The sequence below is a fragment of the Podarcis raffonei genome, chromosome 5 (genome assembly GCF_027172205.1).
Source record: "Podarcis raffonei isolate rPodRaf1 chromosome 5, rPodRaf1.pri, whole genome shotgun sequence".
Taxonomy (NCBI): Eukaryota; Metazoa; Chordata; class Lepidosauria; order Squamata; family Lacertidae; genus Podarcis; species Podarcis raffonei.
Window position 1 is genome coordinate 91,046,078 of NC_070606.1, and position 23,851 is coordinate 91,069,928.

Below are 23,851 nucleotides of genomic sequence, written 5' to 3' on the forward strand. Positions count from 1 at the left end.
CTTGTTTGTGCATGGGCGCGCGCTCCCGTGTGTGTGTTTGTATATGTGGGCTTTACCCGTTCTCTCTCTCACTCACATACATACACACATCTCCTCCTCCTCCTCGACCACATCCGGGGTCACGCGGCTTTCGCTTCCTGCTGCGGTTTGTTTGTTTGTTGTTTGTTTTTTTCGGGGTGGGGAGGGGAGAGGAAAGAGCCTTAGAGACAAGACAGACAGACAGAGACGGAAGGAAGGACCCGAATGAGGGACCCAACCGCCGCCTGGTCGCGAGCGAGCGCGCGTCACCGTGGCTCCGTCAGCTGAAGGAGGCGCAGAGAGAGAGAGAGAGAGAGAAACTGAGAAAGCTCGCGCCTCCTTTTCTGTCAGAGGAACGCTGAGCGGGTGAGGGAGCGCGAACGCGAGCGGGCACGCGCCGCTGGAATTTTCAAAGAGGGAGGGAGGGAGGGGGGCGACGGGCGACCCAAACTGCCGGCGGCGGCGAGGCCTGTCTTGGGCTTCGGTTTCCGTTGGCCTCGGCGCCCCTCGCCCGGTTCGCCCCTTCGCCTCAGGCTCCGGTCCACGCGGGGAAAGACGGAGGTGAGTGACCCGGAGGTGGGGAGATGGAGGACGGGACGGACGGACTTGCCTGGGGTTTCGGGGCTGCGGGGGAAGATTGAGGGTCAGGGAAGCGGCCCTCATGTGTGTGTGAGGGGGGAAGGAGCCCACCTCCCCCTGGAACTTTTAATAGGCTCGGCGTTTGTTTGGCTCCTTTGCGCGCTTCAGGCTCCCGCATCCTGAAAGGCCGACCCCCGCCCCACACTCCCACCCACCTGCGCCTATCTTTTTTCATACACCATGTGGCTTTTTTCTAAGGGGCTCTCCCTGCCCGTCTCTCCTGCTGCTCTGCACCTTCCCTTCAGCCCCTCTTTCCCACCCCAGTTTCTGATTCTTAAACGTTACTCGGGGCTGCCGCCAGGTATAGTCTCCCTTTCCTTTGAATACACAACCACCCTGTGAAGTTGAGAGTTTTTTCTTCTCTCTGGGAGCGCCTTCCCTCTCGTGTATCACACACATACACGTCCACGCTTACTTTCTCTTCAGGAGGAAATTCCCATTTCCTCTCACGGTCTTCTTCCTTGCAAGGTATTTCCAGAGGAGTTTTGTTGCAGAGAGAAAGAAAAAAGGCTAGTCTTGTGGGCACCTTGGAAGACAAACTTACTGTAACAGAAGATGCTTCTTCTCTGTGTTGTGCCCAAATCCTAAATTTGTTGACTTGGAAGAAAATCCCGCTGTGTTCCGCAGGACTTACTCCTGGGTAGGTGCCACAGGATTGTAGCCTTATAGCACAATTCTGACCACGTATATTCAGAAATAAGTCCTGTTGAATTCAGTGGGGTCATGACTGCAGCCTTAGTCTTTTTTGATGTAGACTATATAGTACATCTGGGACGCGGGTGGCGCTGTGGATAAAAGCCTTAGCGCCTAGGGCTTGCCGATCGAAAGGTCGGCGGTTCGAATCCCCGCGGCGGGGTGCGCTCCCGTTGTTCGGTCCCAGCGCCTGCCAACCTAGCAGTTCGAAAGCACCCCCGGGTGCAAGTAGATAAATAGGGACCGCTTTCTAGCGGGAAGGTAAACGGCGTTTCCATGTGCGGCTTTGGCTCACCAGAGCAGCAATGTCACGCTGGCCACGTGTCCCGGAAGTGTCTCCGGACAGCGCTGGCCCCCGGCCTCTTGAGTGAGATGGGCGCACAACCCTAGAGTCTGTCAAGACTGGCCCGTACGGGCAGGGGTACCTTTACCTTTACCTTATATAGTACATCAGATCCACACACCCTGTTTCCACCACCTGTATCCCTTTACCAGTTTCCTATCCTCCATTCTCTTTTACTCAACCCTTCTCATACCCCAGCCCAATGGCATCCTGTATGAAGAACCTTTTTAGCTTCCTCTTTACACACCCTGTTTCATAGCCCCCTTGTCTATCGTCTGAGGGCCTCCTTGTTTTCCTGTTCACTGGATCCTCTCAACCTGTGGGTTCTCTCCCTCCTCGCATCCTGTTTTTGTGCCTCCATTCTTCCTGGATCCCCATTCCTCTGCCCCTTCCGCATTCCCTCTCAGTGCTTCCTTTTGGGAAGAGCTGCTTGGGATGAATGAAAGAGACCCAGACCCTGCCACTCCCTCTATTCCCTTGCTACTTTGTGATGTTTACCTGTCCCTCTCGGCCTCTCCCCTGGTCCCTGCACAATGAGGTTGGAAGAAATGCTAGAAATTAGGGTTTCAGTGGTTTACTAGCAAAGCTGTTTGCAGCCACCACCCCTTCCTTGCTGTTTGGAGTGTGTATGCACACACGCCTACGCAAGCAACTCAAGCGGTTTCAATCAGGCTAGCAGGGAAGAAGTGTCGTTTGCCGCCTTCTTGCATTTATTGTTGTGGTAGTCTGGTGCTCATTGTTGTGATGGGAATCTGTCACTTGTGAACATATGAGGCCAGTGTATTGAGCTTTAGAAAGGGGACACCATCCTCATGATATACTGACCTAAGGCAGATTTGTTTTGTCAATGAATGTGTTTGTACGTAATTCAAAAGCCACACAGCTTCCTGGTTCAAAATTATATCCCTGAGTAATCATGAGAGCTGAAAAACAAATTGCATAATTTCAGTGGTTATTCTTTGTGGACATCGCTACAAAGCTCAAGAATGAGTAGAGCTGCTGTAAAAAGGAGGGGCAAATCTCTTTAATGCTGTTTCATAAGCATGTTTTATATTTTACAAAGTATGCTTTGTAAGAATATTTGTTTGAAACAGACTTATTACAGCTCCCAAGTAGAATAGTTATATTCAGAAATCTGCCTAGTTAAATACTGCTGTTTTTGTGAAGAGCAGAGGAGGCTAATAATGTGAAGATTGCCTTGTTTAACTTGCTGTATTTCTTGGCACTTCAGTACATGTATTTGTAGGTCATGAAAAAGCCCTTTTTTAAATTAACAAAGACATTGAAGAGTGACTTAATACTAAAGATGGTAGTGTACACACACAAATATTTGAGTGACTTTGGTAATATTGTGGTAATATCTAACATAAGAACACTGGTGTGTGAAATAATCCAAGACAATGAAAACTAAGTATAAACAACGGTAGTGCCTTAAATAATGCTAATTGGGTTAATAAACTTCAACAGGCAACCTTTGGAAAACTGTTGAATGTGTATGCTTTGCCAAGTAAGAAATATACTTGTGTGCATTTTTGTTTCTGTTCAATGTGTTCCTTTTCTTTTGTCTCCAAGCAGCTGTTCCCCATTGGAAACTGACTTTGTCCGAGCTGGACTAAAGTCCTGTCCCTGCTTGGTTGACCTGTTTGTACTTTCTTTAATTAAGGAAGAATCTGGTCCATATTCTATGAAGAAATGCATAGCACTGTATGTGCAGGAGGGAGGAAAGTAGGGGAGGAAATAAATAAGCATTGGACTGGATCATCTCTGTGCAATGCAATCATATTCATCTTTACTTGGAAGGAAGTCACACTGTGTTCAGTGACATTTACTCGCAGCTAAGTGTGTGTGGCTTTGCAGCCATATAGCACAATTCTATGCTTGTTTACTCAGAAGTAAGATCCACTTTGTTCTTTAGAACTTACTTGCAGGTAAGTGTGCACAGGATTGCAGCCTGTATTTATTTGTAAAACAGAATGGCTTGCACTCTGCATCTGAGCATGCATGCAATGAAAGATGAACTTTAACAGGCTACTTTTGTGATTAATACTAAGTGTTTGCTTTTGTTATGCAAGCTTATGTTTGTTTCTGTGAACAGATGTGATTTTAAAATGCTCATTATTGGTAGCCAGTTGCCATTTTTGCAGCAGAAAGACATAACATTAGTTTTGTCTTGGGTGTGGCCTTCTGCATTAGAAAACATTGTCGTATTTTTGGGAGGAACAATTTTTTATCAACAAATGTGTGACTTGCCTAGATAATGAGCGTGTTAGGGACAGGGGGCTCTGACAAGGGAGGGCTAGCAGTGGAGAGGGCTGTTAATCCTTCAGTTGCCTGCTGATTCTCTTCTGCAGATGCACCCCAAAGCTGCCCACGCCCCCTTACTACTTGTTTCAGTCAGAGCCTGGCTGGGAGTAGGGCAATTAAAAACTGCCAGGTAGCTTGAATTTTAAAAGAAGAATCAGGAGGCAAGATAATTGTTAACTGCTGTACTTTAAGCCTTACAATGGAAACATGAGATTGGGACCCTTGGGTTTCCCTCATCATGTCTAGTTTCACTGCAATGAAGTTCTGACATGTGTGGGTTAGTAATTCTTGTGGACTTATTTGCAGGTGAATATAGCAATTTGCCTTATACTGAATCCAACCTTATATTAGCCTGGTTCTCTCATAAGACTTAACTTGGTTTATTAAACTTGTTTTATTAAACAATGGTTTAGCACAGGGGTTGGCAAACTAAGGCCTGCGGGCCAGATGCAGCCCACTGGGCTCGTTAATCCGGCCCGTGAACCTTGCGGACCCTGCCGCACGCTCAGTCAGTCCCCACGCTAAACCAGCGCGGCATGGAGGCCTTGCCGTGCAGGGACTGACTTCCAGAATGCAATGCTGCTTCTGATTGGCTGCAGAAAGCTCCTGCAGCCAATCAGAAGCCACAGACGCCCCTGGGCGCGCGGCGATGCTGGCGCAGCCTCCGCACCATCGTCGCTTCCTCCCACTCGGCTCTTCCTGCTAAGCCGCTTCCTCCCGCTCGGCCGCCTCAGCGGGAAGGAGGGGGCGGCGCCCAGAGGCAGCCGAGTGAGAGGAAGTGGCCGAGCGGGAAGAGCCGAGTGGGAGGAAGCCATGGCAAGGAGGCTGCCTCCGCCACCCAGGCCAAGGTTGTAACAGGAAAGAAAAACCTATAGTTGCCTTAAATCTCATTTGGCTACTGTATGTACATATGTTTCAATGGACTTAGGGGCCTCCCAGGTCTGTATGTCTGAGCAGTGGCATGGTTATCAGCGATGGCAGTAGCTATTCCCCCTCTTCCACTAAACCCAACCAGTACAGTCAATGAAAAATTGACATGGTGTTCCATTGCTTGAACAGTCCAAATGATGTATTGCCCCAGCAGCTATCAATTAATTTGGGGTGGGAAGAAAAAATGGCAACATACCCCTTGAATCCCAGATATATTTATTCACTAAACTGCAGAGAAGAAGGAACAATATGATGGAACAGCTGTGGGTTTACTCTAGAGGAGAAAGGTCACATCAGTGAGTTGATTGGCTAAGTACAGTTGTGGGTTCTACCTCATGCTAAGTCTCCTCTAATTCTGGACATCAGTTTGGATTGCATGGAGCAGCAATAGCAAAATACTTTTTTTACTCTTGTCATTAGCTGATAACAATATATTCTCTCTTATGAGTTTGTAAATACTCTAGTATAATGCAAGAAGCATTTTCTTGACTATGCATTCCATGGAGAGTGAAATTCCCTTGTCAAAATTCCCATATTACTTTCATTCTGGTATGTCAACACCCTGAAATATTCAGTTGTATTGGAGGCATGAGCATATGATCCAGGGCAAATTTATGAATGTAGCTTTTGTATCCTGAGTGACAAGTACATTCAGTTATTAAATCTAGTTTATTCATCTACAATCTATAAGCAGAACTGAAGAGTAGATGGAAGTGTTGAGAAAGTCTGAAGCTTTGCTTTCTTTGTCCTCAGTTATACATGGAATTTATTTTAGATACCAAATACAATCTGAAACTCCCTCCATTTTGGAAGATTTTCTGTTTCTAGCTTGCTTTGGTTTTGTAGTGGGTCAGTTTCTTTTTTAATCTATTTTTAGTAAAGATTTTCTTAGTTTACAAAAGCACATGCCTTGTCTCTTTTTTTCAGCTTGTACAGTCTTTCTTAACAAATCAGTTACATTTGTTGTGAGACATTAGTGTTGAGTACAGTACAGTGGTACTTCGTGTTACGTACTTAATCCGTTCCAGAGGTCCATTCATAACAGGAAACCGCTCGTAACATGAGGCACGCTTTCTCTAATGGCGCCTCCTGCTGCTGCCGCGCTGTCGGAGTGCGACTTCCGCTCACATCCCGGCGCAAAGGTCGCAACAAGGGGCTTCTACTTCCAGGTTAGCGGAATGCGTAACCCGCAGCATTCGTAAGGGGGATGGTACGTAACATGAGGTACCACTGTATAAGGTTGGGGGAGAGGAGGTGTGGTGTGGTGTGGTGTGGTGAGGCTTATATTCTTTTGTAAAGTGTACGTGTGGGGTTTTGTGTCAGCGTCAACTGGGTAGGTTCTCTTTCTATTTGTTTATTACATTCCCTTGGTAGTGAGAGGTATTGGGGGGTAGGGTGTGGTTGGTTGTCTGTGGTTGGCTGCAATGGGGTTTGTTTGCATTGGGGGGGTGGCTTATTGGGTCAGGTAAGCCAGATTGATTCCTATGCTGTCAGTGGGTTATTCTTGTTGGACTGTGTATGTGATAAAGGGGAGCCATACTGGGGTATAGGCATCCTCTTCTATTTGTCCCTGTGTCAGTTTCAGTTTATTGGTTAGCTTTTCTAGTAAGGCCGTTTTCCATACAATTAGATACCATGGGTCCATATTTACTCCTGACTGGTCTCTCCAGTGGGTCAGCTTCTGACTGAGTATACAAGTTTAGGAGGAGGAGAATTTTGAGCAGACTGGTTTAGAGACAATAGCAATGAAGTCCTGCCCTTCAGAATACTTTATATTGACATATGCAACTTGGAGACTATTGATAAAATTCACAGAGTTATGAAACAGTGGTGAGTTTGTAAGAGGAACAATGTTCAAAAGAAGATGAAAAGTATAACTTTTCACCCCTGCTTCCTGTACCATGTGTGCTTTAGGTGATACTCACAGTATGTTGCTTTATTTTTATTATTTATTAAATTTGTATACCGCCTTATACCCGTAGATCTCAGGGTGGTTTACAATATATAAAAAGCAAAACATGTAATAAAAACAAAAACAAAGATAACTCAATAATAATTATAACTGCTTTAGTGTTAAATATCACTATAGACTAGGGTACAGAATTATTATTATTGCTACTACTACTACTGGGAACCTAAAGGTCAGTAATGACTAATGCCACATGCAAATGTAAAAGGTGGTTTTTGTGTGTGTTGGTTCCCTCACTTTCCAGAGTTCAATTTGAAGACACTAAAACTGTAATAATGCTCTTATATGCTGCTTAATAGGGTGTTCATGTGAGACTGAGATTGTAGTCTAAGAAGTTGCTCTGGCTTGACAAAGTTCAGCCTCATGCCCTCTAATATTTAAGGCAGTGGTGAGGAACCCATGGCTATTAAGATGTTGTTAGACTACAACTTGCAACATCCCTGATCACTGGCCATCCCGGCTAGAGCTGTTGGGAGTTGGAGTGCAACAACATCTAGGTTTAATGTATTTATTAAAGCAGGAGAATCTCCTTTAACAAAGTTCCTAGCTGCTATATTACTCCAACTCCTAGGTCAGGTGGTTTAGACAAAGTGTGCCAAACTGGAAAGTTTGATAGCCCTGACAATCCATTGCTTTAATATATTCTTCTTTAGCCTGCTAATATGTGCATGTGGAGCTGCAATATGAGAAGAAATTCTAACTGCATAACTCTCAGACTTGTATGCTTCCTCCCCGCTTCCCAAAGAAAGTTATTCACCTCCAAATATGTTTACGAATCTCCTTTTTACATTTAAAAAGTGCTCACAAAGGATGGACAGGACATCATGTTCCTCTCTTGCCAGTTAATCTAATGAGTAAAAGGTGGGTAGTAAAAAAAACAATGTGGGTTGGAAATTCAGCAGACCGCAGTGGATCTCTCAGTATCACTGCGGTCAGCCTACTGTGTTTCTATGCTGCATATATAGGAGGAACTCCCTCCATTGACATAATTTTTCCCTCACCGAAACCTACAGTTCCTTCCTTGCCACCTCAATACTGTACCTAGGCTAGAAAAGGTCATCCTGTTGGAACCACTTTTTTTTTTTTTTTGCATCAGAACTGTTAGCTTACAAACTGATCCTACACCTAAAGAAATGCATCTCAGAGTCCCTCTGTTTGACTAATTGTGGATTATGGTGAACAATTTGAAACACCCCCCTCCCCCAGTTTTGGATATTGATATTTTCCTGCCTTTTATATTAGCTCTATAATTATTTCCACAAAGTAGTGGTAGGTTTGTTATTTATATTGCCAATTTGCTGTGTGTGTAACCTAGTTTTGCAGGTGAGTGGCTAAGTTGATACTATCTGTTAATTTATTTCGAAAAATACTTATACGTTGCAATTTTATAGAAAATATCAAAGCAGTTTACAACATGTTGTTGTAAGAGGTTGTAAGAGGTTGTTGTAACAGGTTGTTGAAAGAGGTTGTTGCTAATAATAATAATAATAATAATAATAATATTGTATACCACCCTTCATCCAAAGGTCACAGGGTGGCTCACAACATAAAAATACAAAATGAGAAGATGTGTGTGTGTGTGTGTGTGTGTGTGTGTGTGTGTGTGTGTGTGTAAGTAATAGGTCACCAACTGACTAGTACATTTAATTTACTTACGAAATCCTGATCTGGAATTTAAGAATAGAAATGGAACAATCTGTGCCCACTGTGCTTCTATGCCAGATGCTCATGAGGCAAAATCTCCTTCTTCACATCCAGTATAGATATCAGGTGGACTGCCAGAGGAGGCCGGCAGTGCCTCTTGCTTTCTTTATCACCCTTCTTTATTTGTAGTCTACCTATTTAAAAACTTACTACCCTCTGTTCTTTTTTTTTACTCATACAAAGATTTGTTAAAGAGTAAAAAGCAGATGAGTTTGAAAAATCAGTCTAGTAATTTTGCAGGGCTTATTGGCAAGGTTATGTTTTGTAATATTTTTGTTTGTATATAAAGTTACAATTTCTAGCTAGTTTTCACGGTTAGTAACATTTTCCAACAGTGATGCAGCTCTTGCTATTTCAGTTTAATGTTTTATTAGCACAGACAGAAATACAGTCCAAGAAAACAGACCAGATCCAGATGGAGAGGACAGATTTTTCTAAATGAGATTGCAGAGTACTCATTGGCAATAAAAATGTGGCTTTAACAGTCGCAATATAAGTATTGAACCTGAAGGAGGAGCGGAAATATCTAGCCGTTGTAGTGGTGGGCCCAAATGAGTGATAAATTTTTAGCAGGGATTTTGAAAGATGAATGACTCCCATGACTTTACTCTTGGCTATTTATTGGTCAGTATTCACTTTTGTTGATCATGTTCTACTCCAAGATTTGCATTTTACTTTATCATAAAGATTCAAGAACAGGAACATATTATTTAAACTTTCCTGACTTGCATTGGTAACTATCCAGAAGCTCTATATATAGATATAGATATAAAATTCAGCCACTGTCTTTTTCTTTGCTTTTTCAAAAGGTATTAATGGTTTCCTAGTTGGAGTGTAATTAAGTTAAGTTGTCTTTTTCAAAATAGTTAAGCCCCAGCTGCTACAAATGTTACATTCTGTTCAATGTGTTATTCGAAATCAGGAAATTTAGTACACCTATTTATTTATTAGCAATATTTGTATACTGTACTATTGCGTCTTGCAAGCAGTTAACTTACACATTTTTAGCATTGTGCAGTTGAAAGCCGGCCACTTGATTTTCTGCAAATTAATCGCACCCAAAGTGGAGACATTAAAAGCTCCTTTTGCACCAGGTTTCCCAGCACTGGAAGAGCTTTTTAAACTTTCTGCCTTGCTTACTAGGCAAATTCCGCTCAGCACATGGGAAATGGGATATTCTTGCAAGATCCCCATGAGATCTAGTGAAAGCATCCCAGACCCTGCACACCGAGCGGAACTTGACCAGTAAGTAAAATGAAGAGCTTAAAAGCTCTCTGCTTTGCTTGGGTAAGGTCCGCTAGATGCACCAGTTCCAGAAGGTAAGGATGGTTGCACAAGTGCAGTTCCCAGAAGATGATTAGAATATACACATTTTTGCACTTTTCCTGAAACGTAACACCTGTACAATATAGTACTGTACCATCCAATAACTGAGGTTTTGTGCAACTATATTAAAATGTCCAAAAAATACCATAATGTGGTTGCCAGGCACACCTCTAAGAAAAAGTTGGATTCTATGGAGGGTGACAGATTTCCCACCCCAGATCTAGAAAATCAGTTTCACCCAAGAGTGGCTGGGGTTGACCTGGCCTGAACTCCTTCATCCAAAAAGTGGGGGAGTCAGCAGCCAGTCTATAATTGTTCACATCTAATAACTACTTTTTAAAAAATAACATAGCCCATCACTCAGAGAAATTTGCAGCCTCCTGTACTCAGCCAAACAGCCTCTCCCTACTAGAAGTAATAAGCCATGAAAGGCAAGGGTTGGTTGCCTAGACCAAGGGTTGTCAGCCTGATCCCTACCGCCCACTAGTGGGCGTTTCAGGATTCTACGTGGGTGGTAGGGGGTTCTACGGCACAAGTTGCATCCTCCTTCCATCGAGCATTGGTGGGCGGTAAGGAAATTTTACCATCAAGAAAGATGCATTAGTGGGTGGTAGGTATAAAAAGGTTGACTACCCCTGGCCTAGACTTTACCAAAAACCTTGTCCACATCCTTGGATCTCAGTAATAGACAATCCTACAATGAAACAAGACCAAATGGAGCACAGGCACCTTTGTTAATAGAGGATTCCATCATAACACTCTCAGGGCCAGATTGTAAGAGGCTTCTAACCTATTGAAAATTAACTTCTGGATGGCACTGAGAAGATGCACTGATAATGGGGGAAAGTTTCTTTGCCCCCAATAAGTGGCACACAGTATGCCTGATCATTAACTCTAACCCATGTTTGTTAGTCATAAAAAGTCTTCTGGTCTCAGTGAACTACCTGATGATAGGATTCTGGTCCCCTGCATGAAACTTTTGGCCCTAAACTACTCAGATACAACGTTGATGAACGCACTGAACACACTTAGTTATCTTTAATAGTGGAAACATACACTCTACTGTCAAAAATGAGCAATACAAGTAAGCTAAAATACAAAAGTTAATATTTTGCTTCTGAGCAACATTATTTTTGTTGTATCCATGTACACAGTTTAAAATGTTAAAGATATACTCTCCTGCCATTGAAGGTGTTGTTATTCATACTGATTTAGTGAATTTGAGTTCCCTAAAGAGACCTTCAATCCTGCTTATAAATTACTTTTCAGTGAAAGTGCATTGGGAGCAAGATATTGGGGTTGTCCTTTAACCTTTTTACATCCTTGGCTATGATATTATTTCCTAATAAGCCATCTTGAAGGTTCCAGTAATATCAGGAAGTTGGTGTGAAAAGATATAATGAAAACTTAATGCATTTCTGCTTCTATTCTACATTGTGTCTAGGGTAGTGAACCTTCCTACCCGTGTTTTATGTGTTTCGGTGGTGCTGTGGTCTAAACCACAGAGCCTAGGGCTTGCCAATCAGACGGTCGGTGGTTCGAATCCCTGCGACAGGGTAAGCTCCCGTTGTTTGGTTCCAGCTCCTGCCCACCTAGCAGTTTGAAAGCATGTCAAAGTGCAAGTAGATAAATAGGTACCGCTCCAGCGGGAAGGTAAACGGCGTTTCCGTGCGCTGCTCTGGTTCGCCAGAAGCGGCTTAGTCATGCTGGCCACATGACCCGGAAGCTGTACGCTAGCTCCCTTGGCCAGTAAAGCAAGATGAGCGCAGCAACCCCAGAGTCGTTTGCGACTGGACCTAACGGTCAGGGGTCCCTTACCTTTACTACTACAGACGCGTACTGAGGGAGCTTAAATTCACCAGCCCATTTGGGGCAGGGGGGGGGGGCTTAACTGCTTTGCACATAGTGAACTCTAAAAGTATAAAGAGAAAGCTTGAGTGCCTTTAATACAACCAAAACCTTTAGAACCGATAATGTCATTGGATTGTTGAATTGTCTGTATTTTAAGATGTTGCCAGTTTTACAGGCTAGAAGAGCAGAGCAGCAGCGCACCCAATCAAGATGGCAAACCATGCCACTGTCACTATGCAACAGACTTGGAGAGCCACAAAAGCAGGCAGGCTGGCAACGCTGCCAGTTCTTGCTCTGAATTCTGGAGTGACTGACATGCCTGAAGAGAGAATGAAAACATTTTGTTCTTTAGACTTTAGAGGTTTGGGATTTCTAGGCTGAAAATTTGGCATTTGGGGACAGGAGTTTCACATCGGCAAGTATTGTTGCCCCTGGGAAAGTGACTCATGTTCTTTGCAGGACTCTTCTTTTGGGGAAAGATTCTTGAATCAACCAACCTATAAGCTGATGTTGAAAATACAGTGGTTACCATTGAAGAAGTGGGAGGCAAATATGTTGGGATCTGTTTCCAAACATTAGACAAGTTTAACTGAAATACATTGCATTTAAGGAATAGTTGTTCCCTCACGGAGTTTAACAAGAAAATTCTAGTAGTAGGATAACTTCTCATTACTATTGCTATTGAAAATGTAGTGCTATGGTTATCTTAGCTGCTGTATGGACTAAAAAAAGTGATGCTTTGCCAGGGCTTTGTACTCTCTTAGGCAAGATTGGGGCGGCAGAAGAAAATAACCAGAAGTAGAGGTGATGTAGAGAAGAATCCTGTGGAACAGAGGGGGCAGATGAAGCATGTTGTGGGGTTGTTTTTTTTCAAAATATAACTGTTGCAGAAGTGGTTTCAAAGAGGAGCTTAAAGAATAAGGGAAGTGGCATGTTGAACAAAGATGGTTATTTGAGGGAAAGGAATAGCATGGCAGTTTGGGGGGGGGAGAGTGAACAATCTGCATATATGATGAAATTAGATTCTTGATAAACCTTGTTTATTTTGCAACAGGAAGTTGCTTTGGCACAATAGAGGCAGAAGTCTTAGCCAAGCTTGGAAATAGAAAGCAAACATAATTTTAAACAAATATTTGGAGTTAAGTGTACTGGAATATATCCTAAGAGAAGTTAACTTAAGGAAGTTTACAGAAGGCACTTTTCCAATCCCTTCCTCCTTCAACCACCCATGTCTGACTGTGGGGGCTGGGAAGGCACAGAGTGGGGCTGTGGTGGGAACCTTTCTTCTATGTACTTCTTTAACTTAAATTCTATTAGCATCCAAACCACTGTATTCACTCAGTTGATAAATCTAGGAAGTAAATGGAATTTGATGGGAGTAAATGAATTTCTTTACAACTTTTGATTTGCACATATTACAAAAGTTTGCTTTTTGGTTGCAAATCTACTCTATCTTTGTGTTAAATATATTCTTTGTTTGCTGTAGTACTGTTTGTACTGTTTGTATATACAGTGGCATAGCATTTCAAAAGATGAAGGGAATGCTAAGTTGCTGCTGTTTCACTCTTAACGCTGAAAGGAGGATTTTTGACTTAGCCTTTCTTTTTTGTAAATTAGCATATGCTAGACTCTGGATAATTAGGGATTTGTGACAAAACCTAACAAATTATTGTGAAGTTATTTTGTTTTCAAAAATCGTGGGATGAATATTTGTGTGGCACACCTTCTGTTTTGCTGCTGCAGCAGTCAAATTACTTTGCCTTTCCTTTGCTACTACAGCAGATGTTTTCAGTCTTTCTGAGTCCACAGCTCCCTTGATCAACTACATGCTTTCTGTGGCACCCTTGTGGGTCTCAGGAGCCCATTTATGTCACCCCTTGCCGGCAGAGCTGGCAGCCCCTCACCCTTTTTCAAACACCCTCCCTTGTGGAGTGTTCACTCAGCCTCCTCTCTGCTCCCCTCTCCGTGGGTGTCCACTGGGCAGCCACAGCTGCCCCCCCAGCCTCTGAGCTGCCCCCCCGCCCCAAAGAGAGGTGCCTCCTCACAGTGCCCCACAGGGGCCTGGGAAGCACCCCCTGGCCAGCCCCAGCAGCATCATTCACATGGGGAGCTTGTAGCCAGGCTGCAGCAAGAAACAACTGTGCAAGCCTTTGGGAGGCAGAGGCCCAAGAAGGCATCAGAGGAAGGAAGGAGGGAGGGAAGGGAAGAGGGACAGAGGCCAGTGTTGCCTGTGCCACCCCTGACCATTCAAGGCACCCCAGGGTGCCACGGCACACTGGATGAAAACCACTGTACAGTGGAACCTCTACCTGTGACCATAATCCATTCCGGAGGTCCATCTGGAGGTCGAAATGGGTTGCTGGGAGAGGCGCCATTGTGCGCAGGCACGGGCGGTGATTGCCCACTTCTGCGCATGCGCGAACGGCGATTGCTGCTCCTGCACGGGTGCAAACGGCGGCAAACCTGCCGGTTACTTCTGGGTTTGCCGCGGACGTTGGGCTAAATGGAGACAAGCAGAGGCGGACGTAAGAAGAGGTTTGACTGTACATTTGTTTCCCATCTCCCTATGCTGGATCATCTCAGGTTACATTAGTGTCATAGAAAGAACTGGCTACTTCCCTTACTATTGAATTTTGAGAAAGAAGCCTCCAATACTATCATTGCCCCAGTTTCCATGAGTTAGGATGCTTGCGTAGTGAAGTAGTGCAATGTGGGGTGCTCCCCACATGACCCAGGACCTCTTGCTTTGGCCTGGCAACATGCCCCTTACCACTGCCAGACTTAAAAGAGGCCTTAGAAGATGGCAACACTTTCTTACTGTAGCAATGATCAAGACTTCTTTATGAACAGAAACTACCTTGATACATACTATTAATACATATACCTATTTCTATTATTTTATCACATTCTAGTGTCCCACTCTTATCACAAGCAAGGGGAGATGGAAATAGCAGTAGTGCTGTAGGGAGAGTTGGGAAGTTGGGGGTGCTTAGTTCTCGTTTATTCTCTTGGTTTGTGTTGCTTCCAAAAGTTCTCTTCCTCCAGGTGGACCCCTATGAGACAAGGTAAACAGCTGTAATGACCCCTTGTGAGGAAATGTAAAGCACGGCACTCCCTGCTCCCCACCACAAAAATGTCCCTGTAATATACAGATCTTCCTCTCAAAAGTAATTATTTTCCTGGAATACGCCTGTTGAGAGAATTTCCTTTTTCCCCTTTATTTTCCAGGTTGGTACATTGATTAGACACTTGACCTTCAGTCAACTCTGCTAATCTTGGAAATAAATATGTTCAAAATGATAATAAGTTTAGATCCTTGCAGTGAAGATTCATACAGAATGAATTCCCAGAGCTGAAAAACAGTTTGTGTAAAGAAGACCGTAGCAATGTTTCTAGATTATATCAAAGATCCACATCTTGGTACTTTACAACATACAGATAACAGAACATCCAATAATGTGATCATCATGTGAAACAGAAGCCTGTGTAGGATCTGCTGATCCAAGAGAATAAGAGGTTGCAGGTATGTAGAAGTTGTTTTATCCTCAGTTTTTCTCATTCTGATCCATAGATTGGCAAAATACCCTGCAGAAGATTATTTACCTTGGAGATGAAAGGTTAAATCAAAATATTTCAATTGTGTTTCTGCTAGGTGCAAAGTGGAAAACATTTCATAAACAATATACTGAGTAGGAAATATTTCTAAAGATTCGAAAAGATGCTTTGTCCTAACTTTAAGCACTGGAAATAGGCTTCAAGGTTTTGAGAGCTGTTTCCAAGGAATCCTTTCAAATCTTGATGCCATGACAACTTGCTTACATTAGCCATTAACAAAGACTGTCAACAAGAGTAAAATTAGAGCTCGTATGTGGCTCAATGAGAGCAAAGTCTTAGTTTGAATATAGTACTTTGGGCAGCATCCAAAATACATTTCAGATCTGCTTTCCTTTTCGATTAAAATGTATAACTATTTTGTTCACAAATTTTACATCTGTAATTGCAGAAGTAATAAATATAAGCTGAGGAACTATGAGAGATATTGGGATTATAGAGACATAAAGCTAGAATAGCATTAAACGGTATCTAACCTTTTGATAATAAAAGTATTGATAGAAGGATTGGAGCCAAACTAAAGTAGTATGTTCTATTGAATTCAAAAGGGTTTCATTTAGTCATGACTAACTTGTCCAGTTGATTTAAGTGGGACCTAAGTTTAACTAACTTTTTTGGATCTAACTCATTTTCTTTTTCTCCACTGTTCACTAAAGAAGATTGTCTTTATAGACTCTAAGCTTTACCAAATCTATAATCCCTTCTGTTTAATACTTATAGCTGCTAGTTGTATTTTAAAAGAGCTGTGTCTTTGATATTCCTTCTTTCCAAAAATCTACATTCTGGAGGCGTAATTCCATGTGTCAGCAAAATAAATGTATACACAGACAATCTCTTGCCATTTCCTGAAAAAGAAGAAACACAAATGCCAACTGCTATTTTGATTCAACCGCTCTATAATGGGAAACTTCAATTGCCTGCTTCCTCAAATAAAAAGAAAATTAGTGTGCTTTCCAGTTTTAACTATAGAACTTAACTTTAAACTGCCAGACAAAATTTCTTCCTTTACAGCTGAGTTTTAAAAAGGCATCTCTACTGTTCTTTCTCTGGGCCAAACTGTATGTTATTCCAGGAGATGGTTGTTAGTTTGTTTTTTAGGGGTGTGGCACAAGACCAAACACAGAGCATAACACACACACACACACACACACACACACACAAAACGCAAAAGTGGAAAAGATTTCCCTGACTATGTCGAACAATTTAATAAGCATTTTTTCTTGTACTTGTTTGAAGATCATTTCCTTGTCTTTCCTCCAAGTTGCTTACAGTAGCGTACAAGCTTCTTCCATCATGCACATAGATTTTATCCTCACAACAATTCCATAAAGCATAACTGGCCCAAGGTTACACAGAAAGCTTCATAGCTGAGGGGGGATTTCAACCTGGGATTCTCCATTCACAGACTGATACTAACCACTACACCACACCACCACTTTCCCTTTCAAAATAACAATGCAGACTTAGAAACCTGTAAATCTGATTGCACAAGGTGGCCCAGGAGGAAGGGGTTAAGCGCCTTCTTACCTGAGCATCACTGCTGAGGTCAAAATCTCAACCCTCTACAGGTGTCCCATATGACCTCACAGGTGGTGTTTGACAGTTGGCATGATTGTGGGGCTAGGGAAGCATGCTTCTATTTGTGGTTGGAGTCCCCAGTTATACGCATTTCTTGGTCTGCAGTATATCAATATATTTCTAACATTCTGAAGATTCCTATGCAGATGTATCTACAGCTCTCACTTTTAAATGAATGGGACAATCGAAAGCAAAACTTACCCTCAAAAGAATTTGTAACGTGTCTGTTGGTAACTTCTATAATTTCTAACACAAAAAATAGAATGCACTGCAAGGTTTGCAGCTACTGTTGTGGTATAAAAATGTTTGGAATTTGGGAATCTTAGCGGGGGAAAGGCATAATTTGAAAGTCTCTGATGGGTCAGAAAACACAGAATATTTTTATGCCATATAGTGGGATGTCATTAGTTAGACCACTACAAATGATCTCTATAATTGATGGACTTTTCCAATGCATGAAATTTGGACTTTTATGCTAGTCTTCTTATGCAATATTCATTTTACAAAGTATCGCCTAAGAGGATTTGTATGTTATGTTCCTTGGTTTCATACTCTACAGTTAAATAACATCTCTTTTAAAAATCTCACTCCTCTGGCTGCTTTGCCATCCTTGGAGGAAAAAATACTGGGTACCACGCCACACATCACCTTCTCCCACTCCTTGCAGATGGGAAGGCTGCTATGAAGAGAAGTTGATCTTTATTGCAAATTGAAAAAACTAGGGAAACATTACTACTGTAAATGTAATTCACAGCTCCCACCTACATTTTCATTTAGTTGGGAAGGGGATTATAGACCTCTCACATTGTACACCGTTTGTCCCCAGGCTGATACGCCTTTTTTTTTTAAAAAAAAAAGTGGTGTACACAACTTCACATACTTCAGAATAATGGGAACAGAAAAACATAATAGACCTGACCTTTTCCCATACATCCTTGATTTTGATCCATTAGTGTTTTTTCCCTGACAGTCTGAGACGTCTCTGCAGCTGTGTCTGCTAGGTATTTTAAAGCAAGATAGCATATTCGGGAAGATAAAGAGTTGTACAGGAAGTGCCTAGGGGGCTGCTTGTTGCATAAGACAGGTGTCACTTTTCAAAGCTTGCATATGAAGTGTGGCTAGCTGACAGCTCTAGGATTCTGGACATGCAACAGCACAGCAAAATACCATAGCTTTCCTGCTACTCTAAACTTCAGTAGCGGGAAAACTGTGTGTCAGACGAAAGAGGCGCCTTAAGATTTCTTACCAAAAATCCTTTGCACTGAGTAAGGTTTTTATGTTGACTGACTTAAGGAACAAGAGGATTAAAGTAAAATCCTGTGAGCAAAGTTCAGAGTGGGCTTGAAAGATTGCTGTGTGCAGGCTATCTCTATGCCGCAGCCAGAGATCTCCTGAAATGACAGAAAATACAAGTGTCCAGGAACCAAAGTGTTTTATTTTCTAGAAGCAAATTGGTGAGATGACTCTTAAGAAAGGCATGTACTGTTAAAACTCTGGGTAGTTTTGTGGGAAATTGCTTCATTCTGATGTGAAGTCTCTTGCGTTTTTAATAAAACCTTCACAAAGGAGGCTAGAGAGCAGTTAGAAACATCTTTCTCTTTTTTTGCTCAACCAGGTGGCTTTTTGTATTTTGCAAGAGAGATTGTTTGGGGAGGGGAGATAACAGCTACAGCCACGAATGTGTCATGGCAATATTTCTGTAGCCCAGCTTTTGTACCAGGATGTTTGTAGCATGCCAGAGCAGTGTTAGCTCTTGCCTCTCACAATAAGCCTGTGTCCCTGGCAGCCATACCTGTTTGCTCTGGTAAGCCCTGCCTGTGACTTGCCGCCAAGTTTGATGGCTGCTGCTGTTTCCATTTTCTCTTCTTCCTCTTACCTGACTTCCAACGCTTGGTGGGTATAGGACATGTTCATTATTATTTTTTAGGCCTTTATTGGGTAAACGTAAAGAGTTGATCACTATAAATGTGCTTCCGCCCAAAGCAGTGGCGTAGCGTGGGCTGGCCGCACCGGGCGCAACATCGGGGGGGGGACGCTCGCACTCGAGTGCTAAAATCCACGGGTTAGGGGGCGCAAATTACTTGCCTTGCCCCGGGTGCTGACAACCCACGCTACGCCACTGGCCCAAAGCAAGAATGGCTGCTCACTTTCTGTTGAGCAATAGTTGGCGCGATAACTTTATTATGGCAGATGATGGAAGAGCAAATTATTAATGATTGTTTCCCATGTATTTTTATTTTCTGTAAAGTACTGGAAATGTAATATCACATGGACATGTGCATGCTACTTAAATATTACATTGTTTTTGTTTAGGTTTTCCTGCGAGAATCTACTAACATAGTCTTTTGATAACCTCAAGAGAAGGTACCTAATAAAAATGCCTCCAAGACCATCATCCGGTGAACTGTGGGGCATCCATTTGATGCCACCAAGAATCCTAGTAGAATGTCTTCTACCTAATGGCATGATAGTGACTTTAGAATGCCTCCGTGAGGCCACCTTGTTAAATATTAAGCACGAACTTTTTAAAGAAGCTCGGAAATACCCTCTCTATCAGCTCCTTCAAGATGAGTCCTCTTACATTTTCGTAAGTGTTACACAAGAAGCAGAAAGGGAAGAATTTTTCGATGAAACACGGCGACTTTGTGATCTACGACTCTTCCAGCCTTTTCTAAAAGTCATAGAGCCAGTAGGCAACAGAGAAGAGAAAATTCTGAATCGGGAAATTGGTGAGGCTTATTCATTTGTTACAAATATTTATATGCCACATGACAGTCTGCAGTACAATTTTTAAAATATGTAAAGGAAAGTGGCCACAATTTGATTACCCTAAAGCCTATGGACCTTTCATGAGAGTATGGAATCATGGAATTGTAGAGTTGGAAGGGGCCCTGAGGATTATCTAGTCCAACCTCCTGCAATGCAGGAATCTCAGCTAAAGCATCCATAACAGGTGGCCATCCAATCTCTGCTTAAAAACCTCTAATGAAGGAGAGTCCACAACCTTCTTTGTTCCACTGTCAAATATAGTTAACTGTCATGTGATAAAGCCACTGTGATGGAATTAGGAGTAAATGGTCTTTTTGGTTGTGTAACAAACTGAGTACATCATGTCAGAAACTGCAAATTGTTCATTAAAACATGATTGCAAAGACCGCTGAGCTCTTAACGTGATTATTTGGGATCTTGCTATTAATTAAAGCAGGAATGGGGAACCTTCTGTGTGCTGTTTGGCCAGATATTTATTTCCTCGCACCCTGTGGGTCAACTCTGATAGGTGAGACCACTCACCTGTCAATCATCTGATAATAGGTGACTGATAGATGTGTGAACCTGCCAACCTGTCAGTTTACTGGTGGGGGGAGGAGCCTGCTGGAAATGTGCTGGCAAAGCAGCAGCTGGAAGGATTGAACTCTTCATCAGCTAATGAGCAGAAACTTCTATCTGCTGTCTGCCAGTGTCTGCTTTACCAGTATGTTCCTTGCAAGAATCAAACTGCCAAAGCAACACCGTGCAGGATTTAACCCCCTGCTTATCATCTGACGAGCCAGTTTCCCATGGGCCGGGGAGGTGGGGCGGGGGGACTAGTGACAACAACCAAAGCAAAATTGAACCCTGTCCTGCCATCAGCTGACATCACTCAGTGATAGCAGCTGATAATATTGTGGGTTTGGGGAAATGACCTTGTGGGTGAATTGGACCCTATGCGGACCAAGTTTGGACCGAAGGCCAAAGGTTCCTCAGTCCATTAAAGCATGCATATAATATAGGATATTGTCATTGTTGGCAGTCTGTATGAGGCAGACAAACTTTGCACATATTTTTAGAGTGCAGTACTCCAGCGATAAAACGGTTGAGGGACCTCTGCATTTATAATCTTGAACTAACAGTGGTATATGAAATGCAAATACGCACTGCATGTATTGAGTATTCAAGCTATTCATGCACATATCTGATGTGGAAATGAACATTAGTTTATTAAAAGCAGTTGAGTCAGCAATACCCTTTTCACTAGAATAAGAAAATCTTGTCACATTTGCTGGTTTTGCAGAGTCTGGGGTGCTGCTACAGCAACCAAACAACTGGATGCTGTCAGGTGAGGGTGGAATCACAGTGTTGAAGGGCAAAGAGGAGATTTCCCCTCCCTTCAACACTTCACAGCTGCACTAGGCCAACTGTGCTATGCTGAGTTGTATTTTAAGCTGTTTTCTCAGTTAATTACGTTTTATCTGAGTGCCACTCTTTGTTGACTTGTACTTGCTTTCATTGTGATGGTGCATACTTGACAGTGGGTCAACTTTTTTTATTATAAATTTAATAATTGTTTGCGATCATGGGTATTTCTTTATATAAAGTTGGGGTAGAAGTAAACTTTGGTGACAGCCTTTGGAACCCTTTTGCTTGACCTGGGGAAAAGTTCCAGAACATGTCTAATCTTACTTAAGCAGAATAGTTGCAGTGGGTACAGAATATGCTTCGCTGCTGCAGCCCCTTGAGCTATGGAGGCAATTGCTGTAGCAGCCCAGCCGTTCAAGCAAGACAGAGCTGAGCTCTTGTGGGAAGGGGTAGAGGACAGAGTGACAGGAAACTATACTCTGAGGACTCACTGTTTCTGAAAATGTATCAAAGAGAATTGCTCTCTCCTTCTTTTTTAGGTTTTGCTATTGGCATGCCTATCTGTGAATTTGACTTGGTTAAGGATCCAGAAGTTCAGGACTTCAGAAGAAACATTCTTAATGTTTGTAAAGAAGCAGTAGATCTGCGAGATGCTAACGCACCCCATAGCAGAGCATTGTATGTCTGTCCCCCAAATATAGAATCTTCACCCGAGCTGCCCAAGCATATATACAATAAACTTGATAAAGGTAAAAGAAAAGAAAACACAATTCAGTGCATTTGCCAGATTGGTACCAGATTAATGTGAAGCTGCTTGAACAGTGAAATTCAATCCATTTCCCCCATATACCCATTTCATTTCAGCGTGAGTAATCAGCTCAGTGAAAATAGTTACATTTTCAGACATGTCGTAGCGCGCTCAGTGCACTCGTTTTCTTCTACTTTAGCAGCATTGTTCAGATTTTTTTCCCCCTGTTATTGTTAGGGGCTGCTTAATAAAGTTCCAACGAAACAGTCTTATTCAAGAAACCTGAAGGGTCACACCATTGTTCTGTCCCCTCCCAGCCTTTCTCCTTTCCATTTTAAAAGTTGCTTTAGTGGAGAGCTAAGAGGAACCCATAGCTTGTTGCTGCAGCCCCAAAGATTGCATATTCTGGATAGAGAGTACTGAATTGTGTTTTAGGTCTTTTTTGCTCCTGTATTTTCATTTTTCTGTAAATAGTTATGTGGGCATGATCCCTGATGTAACCTGACATAGTTTCCTTCTGTTCCAGGACAAATAATAGTGGTGATATGGGTAATAGTCTCCCCCAACAATGACAAGCAGAAGTACACTTTAAAAATCAATCACGATTATGTGCCAGAACAAGTCATCGCTGAAGCAATCAGGAAAAAAACACGAAGTATGTTGCTGTCATCTGAACAGCTAAAGCTCTGTGTGTTAGAGTACCAGGGGAAGTATATTTTAAAAGTATGTGGTTGTGATGAATATTTACTAGAAAAACATCCCCTGAGTCAATACAAGGTGAGTAAACATCTGGTTCATTTTGAAATGTAATGCTTGTTGTCAGAGTTAGATCTTGTGTGCAGTTCAGGGGTCGGAAGAGAGGGATTTGTGTATGAAAATGTGCAAAAGATGAAGTACTGAAGCCAGGTTTCCATTTTTTTATGTGCTTTTATTGGGTGTGATTTGGCGGATTCACTGGGGATGTTAAAAGTTTATGATATTTTCCTTTCAGGGTGGTTCACCTACTGTTACTTGGCAGGGTGCACATTGAAATAGATTGCTTTTCATTTTTAGACCAATCAATCCCTTCCTGTAGCTTGGGAGATACAATCAGATGCTCGCAAACAACTGCTTTTGTGATGTCTTGAAATAAGCAGGGAAGAGCATGAATTAGGGCCATATTTCAGGGCTAGACCAGAGGTTTTTATGGAGTGGGTGTGAGAACCACTTTTGCCAGTGCTGAGACTGTCGGGCTGCATCCCTGTGATCCGATGCACCTGCAGCGCTGCACAAGCCCAGGATCTTAGTGCCTTTTTCATGGACGTGGACAGAACTTACACATGGTTTGTTAGAATGTTGAGAACTAAAGTCTGCGGTCAAAAACACATAATTCAGTGATTCTCAAAGGGTGTGGCACACCACACTGATGTGGCAGGAGAGAGTGGCAAGTGTGGTGATAAGATTCAAGGGCAATTAAAGAAACATTTAAACATTTTAGAATACAGTTGTACCTTGGTTCTCAAACAGAATGCATTCCGGGAGTCCGCTTGACTCCTGAAACCGTTCAGAAACCAAGGCGTGGCTTCTGATTGGCTGCAGAAGCGTCCTGCAGCCAATTAGGTAAAAAGGTAAAGGGACCCCTGACCATTAGGTCCAGTCCGGGTCATGTGGCCAGCATGACTAAGCCGCTTCTGGTGAACCAGAACAGCACACCGAAACACCGTTTACCTTCCCGCTATAAAGCGGTCCCTATTTATCTACTTGCACTTTGATGTGCTTTCGAACTGCTAGGTTGGCAGGAGCAGGGACCGAACAACGGGAGCTCACCCCGTTGCGGGGATTCGAACCGCCAACCTTCTGATCGGCAAGTCTTAGGCTCCGTGGTTTAACCCACAGTGCCACCCACATCCACCTGCAGCCAATCAGAAGCCGCACCAAACGAGGGGAGAACTAATGGGTATTCAGTTCAAGGAGAAGGATATTTAAACTTGTAGAGACAGAGAGTCATGAAGAGGTTTTTATGCGTACATCTTACTTAATG

General features: G+C 42.8%; 1 protein-coding gene across 4 annotated transcripts in view; it reads left to right on the plus strand.

Moving 5' to 3' along the window:
• Positions 1 to 325: 325 nt before the first annotated feature.
• Positions 326 to 23,851, plus strand: part of PIK3CA (phosphatidylinositol-4,5-bisphosphate 3-kinase catalytic subunit alpha) — a 41,544-nt gene continuing 18,018 nt past the window's right edge. For 2 of the 4 annotated variants that reach the window (XM_053390601.1, XM_053390602.1), the window contains exons 1-5: positions 432 to 579; positions 15,006 to 15,300; positions 19,281 to 19,696; positions 21,623 to 21,832; positions 22,358 to 22,608. In XM_053390601.1, coding sequence (XP_053246576.1) covers positions 19,345 to 19,696; positions 21,623 to 21,832; positions 22,358 to 22,608 — 813 coding nt within the window. In that variant the 5' untranslated portion in view covers positions 432 to 579; positions 15,006 to 15,300; positions 19,281 to 19,344. Of the gene's footprint in view, positions 385 to 431; positions 580 to 15,005; positions 15,301 to 19,280; positions 19,697 to 21,622; positions 21,833 to 22,357; positions 22,609 to 23,851 lie in introns of those variants that run through there. The other 2 variants (XM_053390599.1, XM_053390598.1) reach the window with 2 other exon arrangements.